At 44.1% G+C, this 16,105-nt stretch overlaps 1 protein-coding gene across 1 annotated transcript; it reads right to left on the bottom strand.

Moving 5' to 3' along the window:
• On the bottom strand, positions 1-7,914 carry ATOH7 (atonal bHLH transcription factor 7). Its single transcript, XM_070564233.1, has one exon. The coding sequence runs from the start codon at positions 2,561-2,563 to the stop codon at positions 2,105-2,107; it is 459 nt and encodes a 152-aa protein (XP_070420334.1). The 5' UTR covers positions 2,564-7,914; the 3' UTR covers positions 1-2,104.
• Positions 7,915-16,105: the final 8,191 nt, after the last annotated feature.

Below are 16,105 nucleotides of genomic sequence, written 5' to 3' on the forward strand. Positions count from 1 at the left end.
CATCATTTTAATTCAATTGTTCAATTTCATCAAGAAACTGCTGTTAATAACCAAAAACGAAATATTTATTGACTGTTTATTCTGTCTAAACCTCTGTAGTAAAAGCCATAGAGGTAAAATGAAAACCACAGTTCTCTTTTACAAGGTATCTACCATCCAGAGAGGAGGATGTGAGCCCTGCTTGAAAAAGGACTAATAATCAACACATCTTTGAGACCTTCTCTGATTAACACAAGACTTTTTTTTAGCATTAATTTTATTCACTCTCAAACTCTACAAGCTTACTGGGATTATTAATGAGCATTTTAATTCTAGATCAGGAGACTATTGTGCCCAAAGAGCGAGGAAGGCAGATGCCCTGAGCCTTGCCATCAGCCCAGGTGGACACCGCAAAGTGGAGTATGGCCAGAAAGGGGTCCAAGCATGGTCACTCTAGAGCTGCGCTGTCTGCTGGACTACAGCACCTTCTCAGAGCTGTTGAAGTCAAGAGGTTAAACACTTTACTCTAATGTGCAGTGAAGAAACAAAGTCCTGAGCCCACCTCCGTTTCTCATTAACAGATATCAAAAGGAAAGGGAAACTCAGTGTTAGTTCCTCAATGGATTTCTAGAGATACACTTGTGACTCTGTAAGTTTTAATTTATGGGCTTGGGAAGATACTTCACTCCTTACAAACCAAATGGATTTTGATAATTAGGGATAATAAAAAAGGAAAATTTTTAATGGAGACTTTGTAGACAAATTGCAAGTAGATGCCTGTGTCTGATGTTAGGTGTTGGAATTCATAAAAAAAAGGGGTTGGAGGATGTTGCTGTTTTTGTTGACCTGTGACAAGTTCCAAATGCACAGATAATTAGAGTCCTGCTTTTTCTAATTATTAGTAAGGCATTCTTCCACATGCATGCAGGGCTGTTGACTACCAAGTCACTCTTTACATAAAAGCTCTGGTTTATCCATCCAATGGTTAAGCAAATTTATAAAAGTAATTCAAACCAATACCATGTGTATTATTTTGCTCCCATCTTGATTGGCCTTGATGGTAGTGAACCTCTCATTGTTCAACTTGTACCGATTAAAAGGAAATCACTTCCAAAAGCAACATTTATTATTTCTCTCAATGTCTGTTTCCTACAGAGGAACAAATATATATATTTGTAAGGAATCAGTAGTTACTAATTGGCTTAATAAGGAAAATAAAATATTGAGGAACTGTATATCTACTTATTTAAAAACTAAATATTTCAATTAATTAATCTTTTTTAAAAAACATGAAAAATATATTTATATTTCCAAATTGTTAGAGAAAACTTTCAAATTAATTACTCGGACTTTCATCAGCTTGTCTTTTTGGACCAAGTATTACAAACTAGCACATTTGCCAACCAGTGGGATTAGACAGAAACACTCCACATCTTTCCTCAGGTGGGCACTCAGTGTCCCCACCGCAAAGAGGCCTTTAGTGCCATCAGGAAACTAGTAGGGCACTTCCCATGGAAAACAAACCGACGTTTTTACTTATATTTTACAAAATCTGTATTTTAATAATGTATACACAGTTTTTAAAAACACAGAGCACTCATGCCCACGTACTCTACCAAAAAAAAAAGTCTCACTACCTCATGCATGCACAAACAATGCACTAAGCATAAATGCAATTACACGACAGGAAGATAGCTCTGTTTTAAGTAAACACAAGTAATGGATACTGTAACTTCACCCGAACAGGACAAACTTACAAAGTTTAAGAAAGTCATTATTTCTTTGAGGACTAAAACAGCAGTATAGCCTAATCCTATTTTTTCTTAAGATTGTTTTCCCTCAAAGTAGTCCAGAAAGGGGAGAGGGGGCATTATTTGCACAGCAACCCAAACCATCACAATATCCATCCATGACATCTACAACACACTGATAAGGAGGAAAAAAGAAAGGCAATAAAATCGTTCGTCCGTAGGACTTGGTGCTGCGAGTAAAAGTAACCTGAAAGTTCGCTAATTTTACTCTAAGAATGATCCTAGGCCACCACACGCCCCTGTTGTATCTTGGAGGAGGGCTGCGGCTCGGGAGCGCGACCGCTGGGCCTCTCACCGCGGCGGGGTCGCGCGCCCTAACTGGCCATCTGGAAGGGCTCGGGCTGGAAGCCGAAGAGCCTCTGGCCGTAGGGCTCGCTCTCTGCCGGCAGCTTCGCGCCCGCGAATGGACGATAGTGGTCTCGGCCGAAGTGCTCACAGTGGAGACTGACCCAGTCCCGCTCCGAGCCGAATCGCTCGGCCTCGGCCAGGATGCGAGTCAGAGCCATGATGTAGCTCAGCGCCATCTGCAGAGTCTCGTACTTGGACAGCTTTTTATCCTGGCCCCACTGGGGGACCACCCTGCGCAGGCGGTCGAAGGCCGTGTTGAGCCCCTGCATGCGGCGGCGCTCGCGCGCGTTGGCCGCTAGACGCCTGCGCGCCGCGCTCTCCAGCCGTCCGGCCCCGGGGCACGTGCCCGCGCATTCGGAGCCGCCCGCGCACGGGGCCGCGGCGCGCGCTGCCGCCGCCGGGTTGCTGGGCTTGCAGGACTTCATCCCCGGCGTTGAAGGTGGGAGGCGCGGAGCTCGCTCGCCGGCTAGGACCTGCCCGTGGGCTGGTCTGTGGAGCGGCTCCCCAACGTGCCTCTTCTTAGCAAATAAGTCATACACAAAGCAACCCGCGTGGAATCAAAGTGTACAGTGGACAGTGCGGGACTCCGCCTTCTGTCCTACTGGATAACCAAAATGATGTCTCTTCACTTGCCAAAATTTAGGGGAAATTGAGATGCTGAAGAGAAAGTCATTTTCCCAACGTGAAGTTGAAAAAGAGAAGGGAAGCTTCTCGTAGCAGAATTTGGTGTGGCTGGTTACGGGAGGGCCTTTCAAGTCCTCTGGGGAAGCCTGAGACTTCTTTTCAGGAAGATGAAATCTTTCCCGAAGCTCAGATAGGGAAGGAGCGCTTTTTCCGCAGTAGCTGTCGGAGAGTGCTGGATGAATCTTTGAAGGAGGAGAATTTATAGCAGAGGGCTGAAGGAAGGAACAGGTGGTGGCAGGTGGGCGGGCGTCCCTCGGCTTCCATCTCAGCACCTTCCTACCCTGGGAACTGCAGGGGGGGAAGGGGGACGACGCACAGCAAAATCCTGACATTACAGCCTTCGTCTGTTGAAGTTTCTCCAAAGCTATGTCCAACACTAACACACCATCTGGAGTGGCCTGGCTGTCCCCAAAAGAATAACAAAGTGGGGGGTGGGGGGAGCTTGGTCCATCTTTTCCCATCCCAAGATCAGCGGGCAGCTTATATATCAAAAACTTAACTGAGGTTTTAAAATTATTAGAAATCACTTGTGTGAACACGTAGGTCTCAGAATTATGAGATATATCAGAAATTCAAGAAGATTTAGCTTTGTCAAGATGTATGACAATTTTGCATAATATTGATTGAATATATTAACAGTTTATTTTAGCTATTAAATTGGGACAAATTAGCGGGTCCTAATATTGCAGACCTGGAATTTTACTGTGCAAATAATTTGGCTGTTTTCTGCAGAATAATTTATTATAACGTATCAGAAGATATTAGTGTGTATATCAAAAATTATACTATTCTAATTATATAATTAGATTGCATGAGTTCAGATACTTAGGCAAATTAATTCAGAATTTATACTCCGTTTCCCTTAACACAGGTTCATAAATGTTTTCGGGACATACGTTGAGATGATGATCACTAAATTATTTAATGTGACATTTAAATCTAATAAAATCATAATGCATGCACATATATGTGCAAAATGGAGACACCTAAGTAATTTGTGAAGTTTTTAAAAATAATTCCCAATGAAAGGTTTTTTCCCCATCTCATCAAACTGTAAATATTACATATTACTTGGATATTGCAGTTGTGTGAAGTGACCTCAGAAACAATAATGAAGCATGATTTCCACTAGTATTGATAACGGTGAACCGATTTATACAGAAAAACCATTAACTTGATTCTCTCATCTCAGCTTCTTTCTAGCTCTTAAGGAAGAGTAAAGTGGCAAAGAGACCAGCTCCAACTAGATTCAGGCCAGAATCATTTCTGGATTCTTTAGGAAGATCAGGTATGCTCTTTCTCCTTTTGGAATATGGATTATGTTGGCATTGTTCGCGGATATTTTTGTTTAATTAAATTATCAGCAAGTTCTCACAAATCAGGAGTGTTTTAACTGTGTCTTGCTTCCCTTACCATTGCCTTGGACTGAAGCCCCATTGTGATTGCCCTGATTCCAAGTCCCGTCTTCCCATAAATTGTTGATTAATCCCCCGCTGAAGCAATGACAATGAAATGAAGTTGAGTAACATGAAGACAATGGGAAGCAATTGAACATTAATGATCTCCAGCATGACAGATGTTGCCCACAGACTTTTGCATGGAGCCGCCCAGCTCTGTTACTCTGAGTCCTAACAGTCTTGGTCTGGAACAAAGTCCTGTGACAGGAAAGACTATATTATTTAGTCATCAAAATGTCAAATACATTTTTTTGAGAGTTCATGGAAATCTGCCGTATTAATGCTATTATTTCTCATGTTCATTTATCTCATCCCTTTCTCCCAAGGAGCCTCCCCTGTGCTACTCTTTGGAATATTTCCCCACAAAACGTACTGTGCGCTGGTTCTCAACACTATTCACCAAAGCGATAATGAGAGGCATGATTTTGTAGGCCATGTATTCAGGGTTGGTGAGATTATAGCCTGTGTATCAAGGGACTCGATAGCGTAACTTGAAGAGAAAAAGGAAGCACAGCACAGCTATGTTAGAACGTAAACTGGCAGGTATTTGACATGAAATTGATCCAAGGGTAGAGAGTATTGCTGCAATAAAGGGCCTTGGAGGTATATAGTAATTCATGTCCCAAATGTTTTCTGAAGGACAATTTATTAGTACTACAAAGATGCTTCTGGGGAAAAGGGTTTCATTGTCAATTAAGTCTGGGAAACATATCTGCTCTCTCCTCCTTGGTGAATCATGAAGCAAAATTGACAAAGTAAAGTTTCTGAGAAGTCCTGGAGTAAAGAAACCTGTTGATTCCGGTGTTTCCTAGACCTTCTTGAACACAAAACCCTTTTTTCCTAGAAATAAGCAAATAAGCCTGTTAACAAAGATCCTTGGAACACACTTTTTCAAACGTACTCTAGTACGTTCCATTTATTTTATAGAGGAAGAGACAGATCCAGAGACTAAACACTGTTCTCAGCGGCATTCAGCAACTTAATGACTAAATTAAGACAAGAAATAAAATCTCCTGCATCCTTTGCTTTTAGAGGCTTTAAAATTATGAGATCACTTAATACAAGCCCCTCACTTATACTGGGGCAACTGAGATCCACCACCGACTTCCCAAAGTCAGACAAGTCATGAGTAAAAGTGACTAGAACGGTGCCTAGAAAGTAACAGGTAATAAATGACCCAGACAGAAAGGCTGGAAACACAAATCAGATAAATGATAGTTAGGGAGATGCCAGGATTCCTAGTGAATAACCCATTGGAATGATTTACGTTCCCTCACCTCGTTAAACAACACACACTAGCTCCACATTTTGAATGAGCAATGGATTCTTTCTTATCAAAAAACACATCCATAGCCATTTGAGCCTGAAGAACAAGCAGGTCAGACTAATTTCTACAGTGTTTCTATACTAAGGGCATGATCCCACCAGGTGAACTGGCAGTTACTGTGTGTCTAGGGGTTGGCCAGAAATCAAAACTGGCAGATGGAGATGGAGGAGGGAGGAAGGTGGAAGGAGCTTACACCTGTAGGAGCAGAAAAATAGGGGAAATATTGTTTTAGAGGTAAAAGATCAATGGCTGGAAATTATTACATAAAATGTATAGAATAGGTTCAAGGGTAAACAATCCTTTATTATCCAAAACCACATTTAATTTTTAAAATGGAAACTCTCCAAAGAAACATGCAATTAAAAAAAAGAGAGAAAAACACTTGGCAAAAAATGTTCATTCTGAAATTTGCAGAAAAAAATATGGAAAATGAGAAATGGGCTTGCTTATGGAAGGGGTAGTAGTTGGTGGCTCTGGAATCCTGAAAGATTAAGAGGTAAGCCAGCAAAAGATGAAGGAACGATGAAGTTGAGTTCCACTTACATTTCGTTAAACAACAGAAGTGTGAGGTGTTAAAAGTTCTTGTGACTTTATAATGTGCTATGTAGTTACTAAGGGGGACAAAACCCATAAGAGAGTTTATGTGTTTAGAGAAAGGAAAAGAAAGGCAAAGTCTTGCACCTGTGTTCCCTGCCCCTCAAAGGTCTGGGGAAGAGAAAAAGCAGTGGAGGGCAGAAACTAAGAAGGGGCCAAGAGAAAGAGGACAAAGATGGGGGACCCTGCCCCAGGCCCCAGAAGTGATCACTCACGTCCGGAAAGTATGAGCTCAGGTGAGTCTCCAAACCCCAGTCACTTCACACACTGCTTGAGAATTCTGGCTCTGTGGCTAGCCACCATGAGCCAGACTGACTTGCATGGTTTGGACTCTGTGTTCAACTCTTCTCGATAGTGGATCTCAGCCTCCTCCTAGAGTCTGGGCTAAGCACCATCTTCAAAGTCAGTTTTGAATCCTGGATCTCCTATCAACTACAATGTGCTCTTGCACAGATCATTTCTCCTATTTCTCCATCTGCAAAGTAGAATCCTAATACCTACCTCACAGGGCAGTAGTGAGCATTAAATGGGACTGTACCTCTAAAGGACTCTGCCTGGTCCCTAAGAAAGTCACTCTGTAATGATGGCTAATACTATATATTCTGAATAGTTTTTACAAGTGATAATGAAAATGAGCTCATCATCGGTTTCTGCAGCTTTTTAATATAATGCAGAATCTTTGAACTTTGTACACGTAAAGCTACAGTTAGTCATGATGTAAATTCCAGCTGTGTGACCTTGGGCAACTTACTTAACCTCTCTATGCCTCTTAACTTATCTATAAAAGATAGTTAATAATAGAACCAATCTTACAGAATTGATGTTAGGATTGAATTAGTTATTCTTTGTAAAGCATTTAGATCTATGCCTGGCATACATTAAATGCAATATAGGTGCTTGTTTAGATAAACAAAATGACCTGTTGCAATTATCCAGGATGTAGATTAGCCACTCTCCTTCTGCCCACGTTTGCTTTGTCTCCCTGCTCTTCAGTGCTTGTCCCATAGAGTGAGCAGGGACAGGGAGAAGGAGGATAAATTCAAAGGAGTTCCTTTTGCCTTTGATATCGGAGCATCTAAGTTTGAAATATTGGAGACAGAAGGCAAAAAAAGGCTGCTCAGGGCCTTACTGGATAGTAAATTTGATGGTTTCATTGTAATTTGAAGTTCAGTTTGACAGTTACAGACACGTATTTTAAAGTGTTAATTTCCAGGGGATGCTTCACTTTTCCGGTGACTGAATATTTGCATTCACTATCCAGGACCCTTCCCTTCCTAGTACTGAGGTATTTGAGAAGACAAATTAATAATCATGATATTTCCTTCCAAGAACATAGAAGCAGAACAATATTCCTCTACTCTCTAGGTCCTTCTGGATGGTCTAAGAATTAAATTGACATGAGACAGAATAGCAGGAGAAAACCAAACAAAGTTTAATAACATGTATACATGGGAGAAACCCAGGAAGACTGAGAAACTCACCAGATTGGCTGAAGCCACCACCTTAAATATTGTCTTCAGTGAATGACAAAAGAGGATGTTGGGGTTATGTTTGGGGACTTCAAAAGGGAGGAAGATGGAAATGCAAATATTCGTTAAGCAAGTGTTTGCTGGGCCATCTAGAGAAAATGTGACCTGAGAGACAGAACTTTGATAAAAATAGACTTGCTTGTGCCTTTCTACACTTACTCACACTTATTTTACATTATACTATAGTTATCTTATGGTATTAGCCCGTTCCTGGAACAGGCCTTCTATGTTAAATTCTTTTAGGCTGTTAGGGGGAAGGTCAAAGTTTCTTTCAGAGTCTTTTGTTCTTAAAAATAATCAAAGCAAAGGGGCCGGCCAGGGGGCATAGCAGTTAAGTTCGAATGTTCTGCTTTGCTGGCCCGGGGTTCGCCAGTTCGGATCCTGGGTGTGGACCTATGCACCGCTTGGCAGGCCATGCTGTGGCAGGCGTCCACATATAAAGTAGAGGCAGATGGGCATGGATGTTAGCTCAGGGCCAGTCTTCCTCAGCAAAAAGAGGAAGATTGGTGGCAGATGTTGGCTCAGAGCTAACCTTCTTCAAAAAATAAAAAAAAAAATAATCAGGGGGCCGGCTCTGTGGCCGAGTGGTTAAGTTCACTCGCTCCGCTGCGGCAGCCCAGGGTTCGGATCCTGGGTGCGGACATGGCACTGCTCCTCAGGCCACGCTGAGGCGGCGTCCCACATCCCACAACTAGAAGGACCTGCAACTAAGATATACAACTGTGTACGGGGGGGTTTGGGGAGATAAAGCGGAAAAAAAAGATTGGCAACAGTTGTTAGCCCAGGTGCCAATCTTTAACAAAAAATAAGAAAATAAAAAAATAAAATAATCAAAGCAAAGAGACACATTTTGAGGTGGCCAATTCTGATCCCCTACACCAACATTCTCTAAAGACCTTTGTAGGTTAGAGGCCGTGAGAGGTGCCCATGGATTCACGTTTGTCCTTGCTCTTTCTCACTGTGTATACAGGGGTCCCTCCCACCCACGCTGCTGACCAACAGCAGCCCCAGGACCACTATCAGGTGCTTCATGCAAATTCTCAGAGGGGATAGCTACAAAGAAGCTGCCTTCTGTACCAGCCTCCCTACCCAGGCTGCTCCAGCAGCTGGACATGCCTGGCTTCCAGACTCTCCTGCAAACTCTGACTCATTCACTCAAGCCAGAGCTGCTTAGTGACTGTTCTCTGACCTTCAACAACCCTTGTTGGGCCTTTACGTCCCTAGCTGCTTCCCCTATTGTGTAAGGCCTCATTCTTGTAATAAACTCCTTCTTCCGTAATATTCACAGTGGCTGTGCTTCCCTGGTTGAACCTCGACTGAAACAAGGAATGTTTCATCCAGGCCACAGTAAAGCCACCGGAGCTACCCCTGCCAATGGCCCACACCAGTGCCTCATTGTCTGTGGGCCCGTGAGAATTAGAGCCTTTGTCTCTTACACAGTAGTTTCTATTTCCATCTGTTCATCCCTCTGCCAGGTAACATCAGGAATAAGACAGCCTTTAGCCTAATGCTATTCACAATCCAGTTGTGGAGATAAGACCCAGCACATCAAAAAACTGCCTCGATGGGGCTGGCCCCATGGCCGAGTGGTTAAGTTTGAGCTCTCCGCTTCAGCGGCCCAGGGTTTCGCCAGTTCAAATCCTGGATGCAGACATGGCACTGTTCATCAGGCCATGCTGAGGCAGCATCCCACATGCCACAAGTAGAAGGACCCACAACTAAAAATACACAACTATGTACCAGGAGGCTTTGGGAGAAAAAGGAAAAATAAAATCTTAAAAAAAAACTGCCCTAAGTAGTAAACCAGAGCCATGCTCCCCAAGAGGTGCACATGGCAGGCAGTCCATTAGAGTATGGGAAAAGATTAGAAATTTTGATGATATTTATTTTATCTCATTTTTTAAATTTCTATCTTGGGGTGTGTGATAGTGTACAATATATGAATATATACATGTATATGGGAGTATATACCAATGCTTTTTTTTTTCTGATAGGAGCATGTGGTTAGAAAAGTTGGAGCCACTGTCCTAGGTATGAGGCAGTTCAAGATTAGTACTGTTGGGAGCTCATAACAGGGGGATTTTACTGTGCTCTGGAGGAAGAAGGATTTGGGCTGGTGGCCCCACCTCTCTGAATCACCTCTTACTGCTGCCCCCTCAAAAGTCTGCTCCTCCTCCTCTGCCCGCAGTCCGCGCCCCCTTTCTTCCCAGGGTTCTTCCCTGGCTGCTCCCTGGGCCTCAGTGCACTTTTCCCAGATCTTCCCTGGCTGGCCCCGTTGTCGTCCAGCTCCTGTTCTCTCCCATCTTTGTGTCCTTGGTTGTTTGTTTGGAAACCCCAGGAGTTCAGGGGCCTCCTGTGTACTGTTCCTAGCTGTATCTCCACTGCCTAGAATTGTGTCCAGCACATAATAGATGCTCAAGAAATATTGGTGGAAAGAAAGGGAGGAGGAAAGGTCTTTGGAGGGACTCCACACGCAAAGAAAGAGGAGACACTGCTGCCCTGGCAACACAGCTCTTTTTCCTCTTGCTCATGGACTCTGGTGGGATGTTGTGCCCTCCAAAAGCAGTGGCATCAGGCCTGCTGCTTTTGTCCCTGCTCTGAAACTGTGGTGTCCGCTCTTTCGCAGTGAGCAGGTGGCTTACTTCCCCAAGGGTGGCTCTCATTTCAACCAGGTTTCAGGCAGTACCTGAGTCAGCTCGGAATAGAAGCCTGGAGGCCTCACCGGCCCAGGCCAGCCGCTCTTGTCGGCACCATGCCCCAGGGGGAAGCGCTTTTCTGTTGATTTTAGTTGGTGTTGCTTTTTTGTCTCCTCATGCAATTTCAGCAGCTTGGCTGAACAAGTTATTCTAAATGTCCAGACACCCAGATCTTTTAATTCTGAGGTTGTGTCCTGTCCCTCCGCACCATCATGTTTGATCCTTCCATCCGGGCTGGTGCCCCAGCCTCCTACTGCCCTCCACTGAGCAGGGAGCAACAATATATCACGCCTGGCTGACCGGACATCTGTACCGACCAGATTCCTAGACTATCTCTGAGTGGAACCTGACACTGGTAGCCATATGAGTATATACTCTTTTCCATTAACTTGGCAACCATATACCAACTTGTTTCATTGTTTCAAACTGATTTTCATTCATTTGCTTAATCAGCAAATATTTATTGTGCTTACTATGTGCCAGGTACTGTTCCAGGCACTAGAAATAGAGTCGATAACACTGCAAAAATCTCTACCCTCGTGGATATTAAAAACTGGTATTGTTGGTGTCTTCTTATGAATTTATTTCCTGTTTCTCCTAATAGGTTATAAATTCTTTGAGGGAAAGGGCAAATTTTAGATATCCGGGTCTTGCTAGAGTGTTCAATAAATACATATCTGCTGCTTGATAGTCTGAAGTCCTTACTCAGGCTGACCTCAAGCTAAGGAAACCAATATCATCGCCATAAAAAAATTAGCACCTTCAGGAAACACCAAATGCTTACCAGGTGTTAGCTCCTATCTTCACAATACCCTTTGAGTAGGGATTGTGATAATCTTCATTTTGTGACCAAGAAAACCAAGCGCCCTGGTTAAACTGAGCCACACAGCCAGTGGCTAGATTTGAAACCCAGTCTCTTTCTCCCTAGAGCCCATGCTCTGTGCTGCACTGGGTCTTGTCTGGAAGAGCTTTGATGTCAGGGACAGGGCCTTATTCACCTCTGTGCCCTCGGTGCCTCGAATGCTACCTGGCTCGTAGTAGATGCTCATTAAACATGCTGAGCCATGTATGCAGCGCTGTGTCAGTCCCAGCCCACCTCAGCTCAGCTAAACAGTAGGCAACAGGGCTGGTGACCTGCGGGCAGAGATCAGCCTATTTCTGTGAACCAAGTCTGAGTTTCCTTGGAGCGCCATCTCCCACTGGTGGTTTAGAATTAGTCCCTAGCCCTGAGCTCAGTGTCGGATGTACCTGGGGGTGAACCAGAAGCTCCTGAGGACTCATTGACCCTTACCCTTCCTCTTTGGAGCCTCCCACAATCCCCTCACTGTGTGCCCTCCTCCTTAGGTTTCTGGAGGCCTGTCCTGACCCTTAGTCTGGCTGGTGGGGTCCCTCATTTACCATGAGCTCTCTCCTCCCAAGAGCTGGACGCTCGCTCTTCTCTCAACAGCGGACCAGGGGCCTGCTTCAACCTACACACACCTCCGTAGCCCTGGGACCACCGCTTGATCATTTCCACGTTCCCCCTTACTTACAGCCTCCTGCATCTGCATCTCTTCACACAATATCAGATCTTTGGAAGTCAGTACCAAAAGAAAGAGAACCTGAGTTTACAATACCCCTCTGACACTGAGCTTCTGACCACGCTCCTCACGGGCCAGTTTCACCACTGAGTCAGCTCTTCCAAACCCAGCCTCCCATTGCTTGCAGGTTCACCTCCCTGCCACTGCCTGCTCTTGAGGCTTCAGTAGACCAGACAGCTGAGCACCCGACACTTTGTCAGTCGTACAACACTGCTGACTGCAGTGCTCAGTTGACAGGTGACACCCAGAGCCCCTCCTTAAGCACATTTGCCCTGTTCCCTGGTGGCTAATGCCCAGTTACCATATACTTGTCACTCTAACTCACTTGATTAATCCTAGCAAGTTTGCTTTGCTGCTAACTAATGAACAGTGAATTGTGGCCAGGTTGGTTCATGCCTCCACACTCCCTGGTGGCATGTAGGATGCTGGCAGGTCATCTCAGAGGGAAGCCAGAAGTTTACTTAAACACTTCATGACTTTAGGCCAAGAAACACCTCTAGAACATGAGTTTTCTGCAGAAGCCCATTGTAAAGAACCTCTTACCAAATCGATCTCCCAAGTGTCCAGAACCAAGTGGGTGAGAGAAATCCCAGCATGCTGGCTCTAACTCCCAATGCCCCCTTTCTCCCATGCCTTACTTTACCCAGAAGATCAGGATTATTGGTTCCCCAAAGTGTTTTTCTCAAAGTGTGTCCTGAAACTGTTACCCTTCAGCAAACACAAGGAAATTCTGGCTAAACAAAGCTATGCAGGCTCTTTACTGCAGGACTTTCTATGATCCTGGTCCTTCTCAGGATGGGATATGCAGAGTTTCCCAAATTATGTGGCCGTGGAAGCTCTTCATCTCAGAGGATAGCCAAAGAACAGTTTCCACAGAAAATGTTTTTGGAAAACACAGGCTGAGTCCATACTCTTACATTAAGGAGAAGGCCATCTTAAAACATTTTAGTGGTTGATTTTTTTTTTTTTTTTGAGGAAGATTAGCCCTGAGCTAACATCTGCTGCCAATCCTCCTCTTTTTGCTGAGGAAGACTGGCCATGAGCTAACATCTGTGCCCATCTTCCTCTACTTTATATGTGGGGCGCCTACCACAGCATGGCTTGTCAAGTGGTGCCATGTCCGCACCCGGGGTCTGAACCGGCAAACCCCGGGCCGCCAAAGCGGAACGTGTCCACTTAACCGCTGTGCCACCGGGCCGGCCCCTAGTGGTTGATTTTTAAAAAAATATCCGTATGCCTTTAAACTCAAAAGTTTTTTAACTTGCTATTTTGAAATTAATGAACCAACTCCTTCTCCTCTCCATTCTCGTCATTCTTTTGAGTCCTGAAGATTGCTCTTGTAAAGTTACCTGTGAGCAAGCAAATTCTCCAGGTGTTGCCAGGGGTGAGGTAGATGTCGGGGAGAAGCATGCTGGGGCTGGGAAAACTCTCCAGGCAAAAAACTGGCTCACCAGGAGGATGCTCAGAGGCTCACCACTCAGTTCGCAGCCAGCCCAGAATTCAACTATGTATAAAGGGACTCAGGAAAGGAAGGAAGTACCAGTAGAGAAAAGGGCATTGGAGGCAGGGTCAGATTCAAACTCTGGCCTAATCCACAGTTTCTTGCCCAAGGCCTGGTGGTAGACAAACGCCTGTGAATAACCTACCTCTGCTATTTGAGTGTCTCTAATTATTGTCCAGTTAACTCACTAAAAAGAGAGAGACAGACAGAATCAGACATTGTATGCCTACTGATGGAAAAACACAGTACCTAGTAAACCTACTAAAAAATTGAACCTGAATCTTATTAGGCCTCCATATCTAACATTCAATTTGCATGGCATTCAGGGGACAGACAACTAGATTCAAGCCAGAATCATTTCTGGATTCTTTAGGAAATCAGCAAAATTCAGAATTGAGAATCTCTATAGGACATATACTGCATGAGAAAAAAAAAAGTGAAGAGGGAACCTATGGAATTAAAATAAGAGACTAGAACCATATCAGCTGTGTGCAGTGTGTGGATTTGTTTACATCCTGATCCAAAAAAACCAACCCTAAAAATATTTATGAGGCAATGAGGGAAATTTGGACGCTGACTGCATATTTGATAGTAAGGAATTATTGTTAATTATTTTAGGTGTAATAAAGATATCATGGTTACATTATTTAAGTCCTTATATTTTAGAGATACATACTGAAATATTCACAAATGAAATTATATAATGTGTGGGATTTGCTTCAAAATAATCTAGGGCAGAGGGTTGAAGTATAGGTAAAACAAGATTGCCTATGAGTCAATAACTGTTGAAGCTGGGTGATAGGCATGTCGTGGTTTATTATACTGTCCTTTCTGTCTAAAATTCTTCATAATACAAAGTAAAAGGTTGGGGGCGGCGCGAGTTGATCACGCCGTATGAGCTCCTGAAATTAGAAAGAAATTAGTCAATAGAAAATTTCAATTTCAGGGTCATATTTGGTGATACTTCAGGAATGGGGACATAATTCAGAACAGGAACAGTGTGTGTCTTCAGGTGCCCACGATCAGCACCAGTGTCTTGGGGTCAAGGAGTTGACCCCCTTGCAGTTCAGTCAAACCACTTCTCGGTTCCCAAAACCTTTTCTGGTTTTACCCAAGACCTGCCTGAAGATACGCCTAGCTGCTTCCCCTGGTCTGATCCCAGTCCTTTTATCTACTGTGTGGGGAGGAAGGGGAGAGTGGGAACTTAGAGAGACAAATGGAAGAGGCAAAAGTCCTCAAGGAGAGAGCTCCATAAGAAGGCTGTAACTGCTAATTCATGACACAGAAACATGAATATTCCAGAGGAAGGAGGAAGTTTTGGTGAATCATGTGAAATCTATCATGAACTAAAGCAATGCCACTGATGCTCTGGGTGGCTCCTGCAGAAGTGAGGATGGGTTCTGCCACGGGTAGCTCTTTGGGAGGAAGCTGGTCATGGCCATGGGGAGAGGATGCAAAATTGAATGGGCCCTAACAGGGACTTGGGTCTTTAGCTCTGCTAAAGTTACCCAATGGTTGGTGACATCATATGGACCGTCTCCCGTTTTGAGGGAGCTAGGAGAGAGACTGATTTTGCCTGGCTTCAGAGTGTCGCTGATAAATGGACCCAACGTCACATTTGGATCCTCAGAGGAAGCCCTTTGGAAAAGATGAGGCTAGAGCCTTCCCAGTCTGAGTCAGTGCCCAAACGTGGATTAGAAGGAAGGATCCTACAAAAGAAGCTATGTCCAGTAATAACTGCAGGAAATCTTGGCCAGCTTCACTGGATAATTGCCATAGCTGAGGCTATTCCAGTTAATCACTGAAGGTAATATTGTAGCTCATAAGGGGAAAAAACGTACGTAGCTGTACAAGTTTGTGCAGCTTAGATGAGCTTGGGGCCTTTTTTCAGAGACCTTCAGCATTTGAAGAATTAATCTTCCAGTGTCACCTATTCTCGAGGAAGCCCACTTGGTCATTTTGTGTAGGCACAAATTTAAATCCTGGGTTGCCAGACATAGATGTAAATCACTTAGCCAAGGAACAGATCCACCTGGCTAACCAGCTGGCGCAGGCATCTCCAGGCAGACTTAGAGCTCTTGTGGTTGAAGATGCCTTTTATGGGGGGAATTTCATGTTCTAATGATGTTCTCAAGGTTGGAGAACCCAGAAGTTTTGGGTTAAACCACCTGCAAACATCACAGGCCTATTGGACAAATCTCACCCCTGCCATTTTTTTTTTTAAGTTTTTAATAGGAAACATATCACTTAAGTTCTTGCAGAAGGAAAAAGAAAACAGAAACAGTTTTCAGTTAATTTAAGCAAAAAGGAGATATGGAATGATATGAGGAGTAGCTCACTAAATCAAAGGAAGCTTAAACAACCACTTCTCTGGCAGGACATGAATAAAGCTGACTTGGGACCTTAGGAGCCATTGTTCTTGGCCCTGGAGCACTATCATGAGATGACTCTGCTCCAATCCATTTATCTATACCAGTCAACTCTCAAATACCCAGGGGAGAGAATCGGACTGGTCAGTTTGTCAGGTGTCTTTAGCCGTAGCTAGGAAACAGCAACATGGTCACTGGGGGGTTGTTGGTGAGCCAGAAGCCACTGTGGT

The sequence above is a fragment of the Equus przewalskii genome, chromosome 1 (genome assembly GCF_037783145.1).
Source record: "Equus przewalskii isolate Varuska chromosome 1, EquPr2, whole genome shotgun sequence".
NCBI classification, from domain to species: Eukaryota; Metazoa; Chordata; class Mammalia; order Perissodactyla; family Equidae; genus Equus; species Equus przewalskii.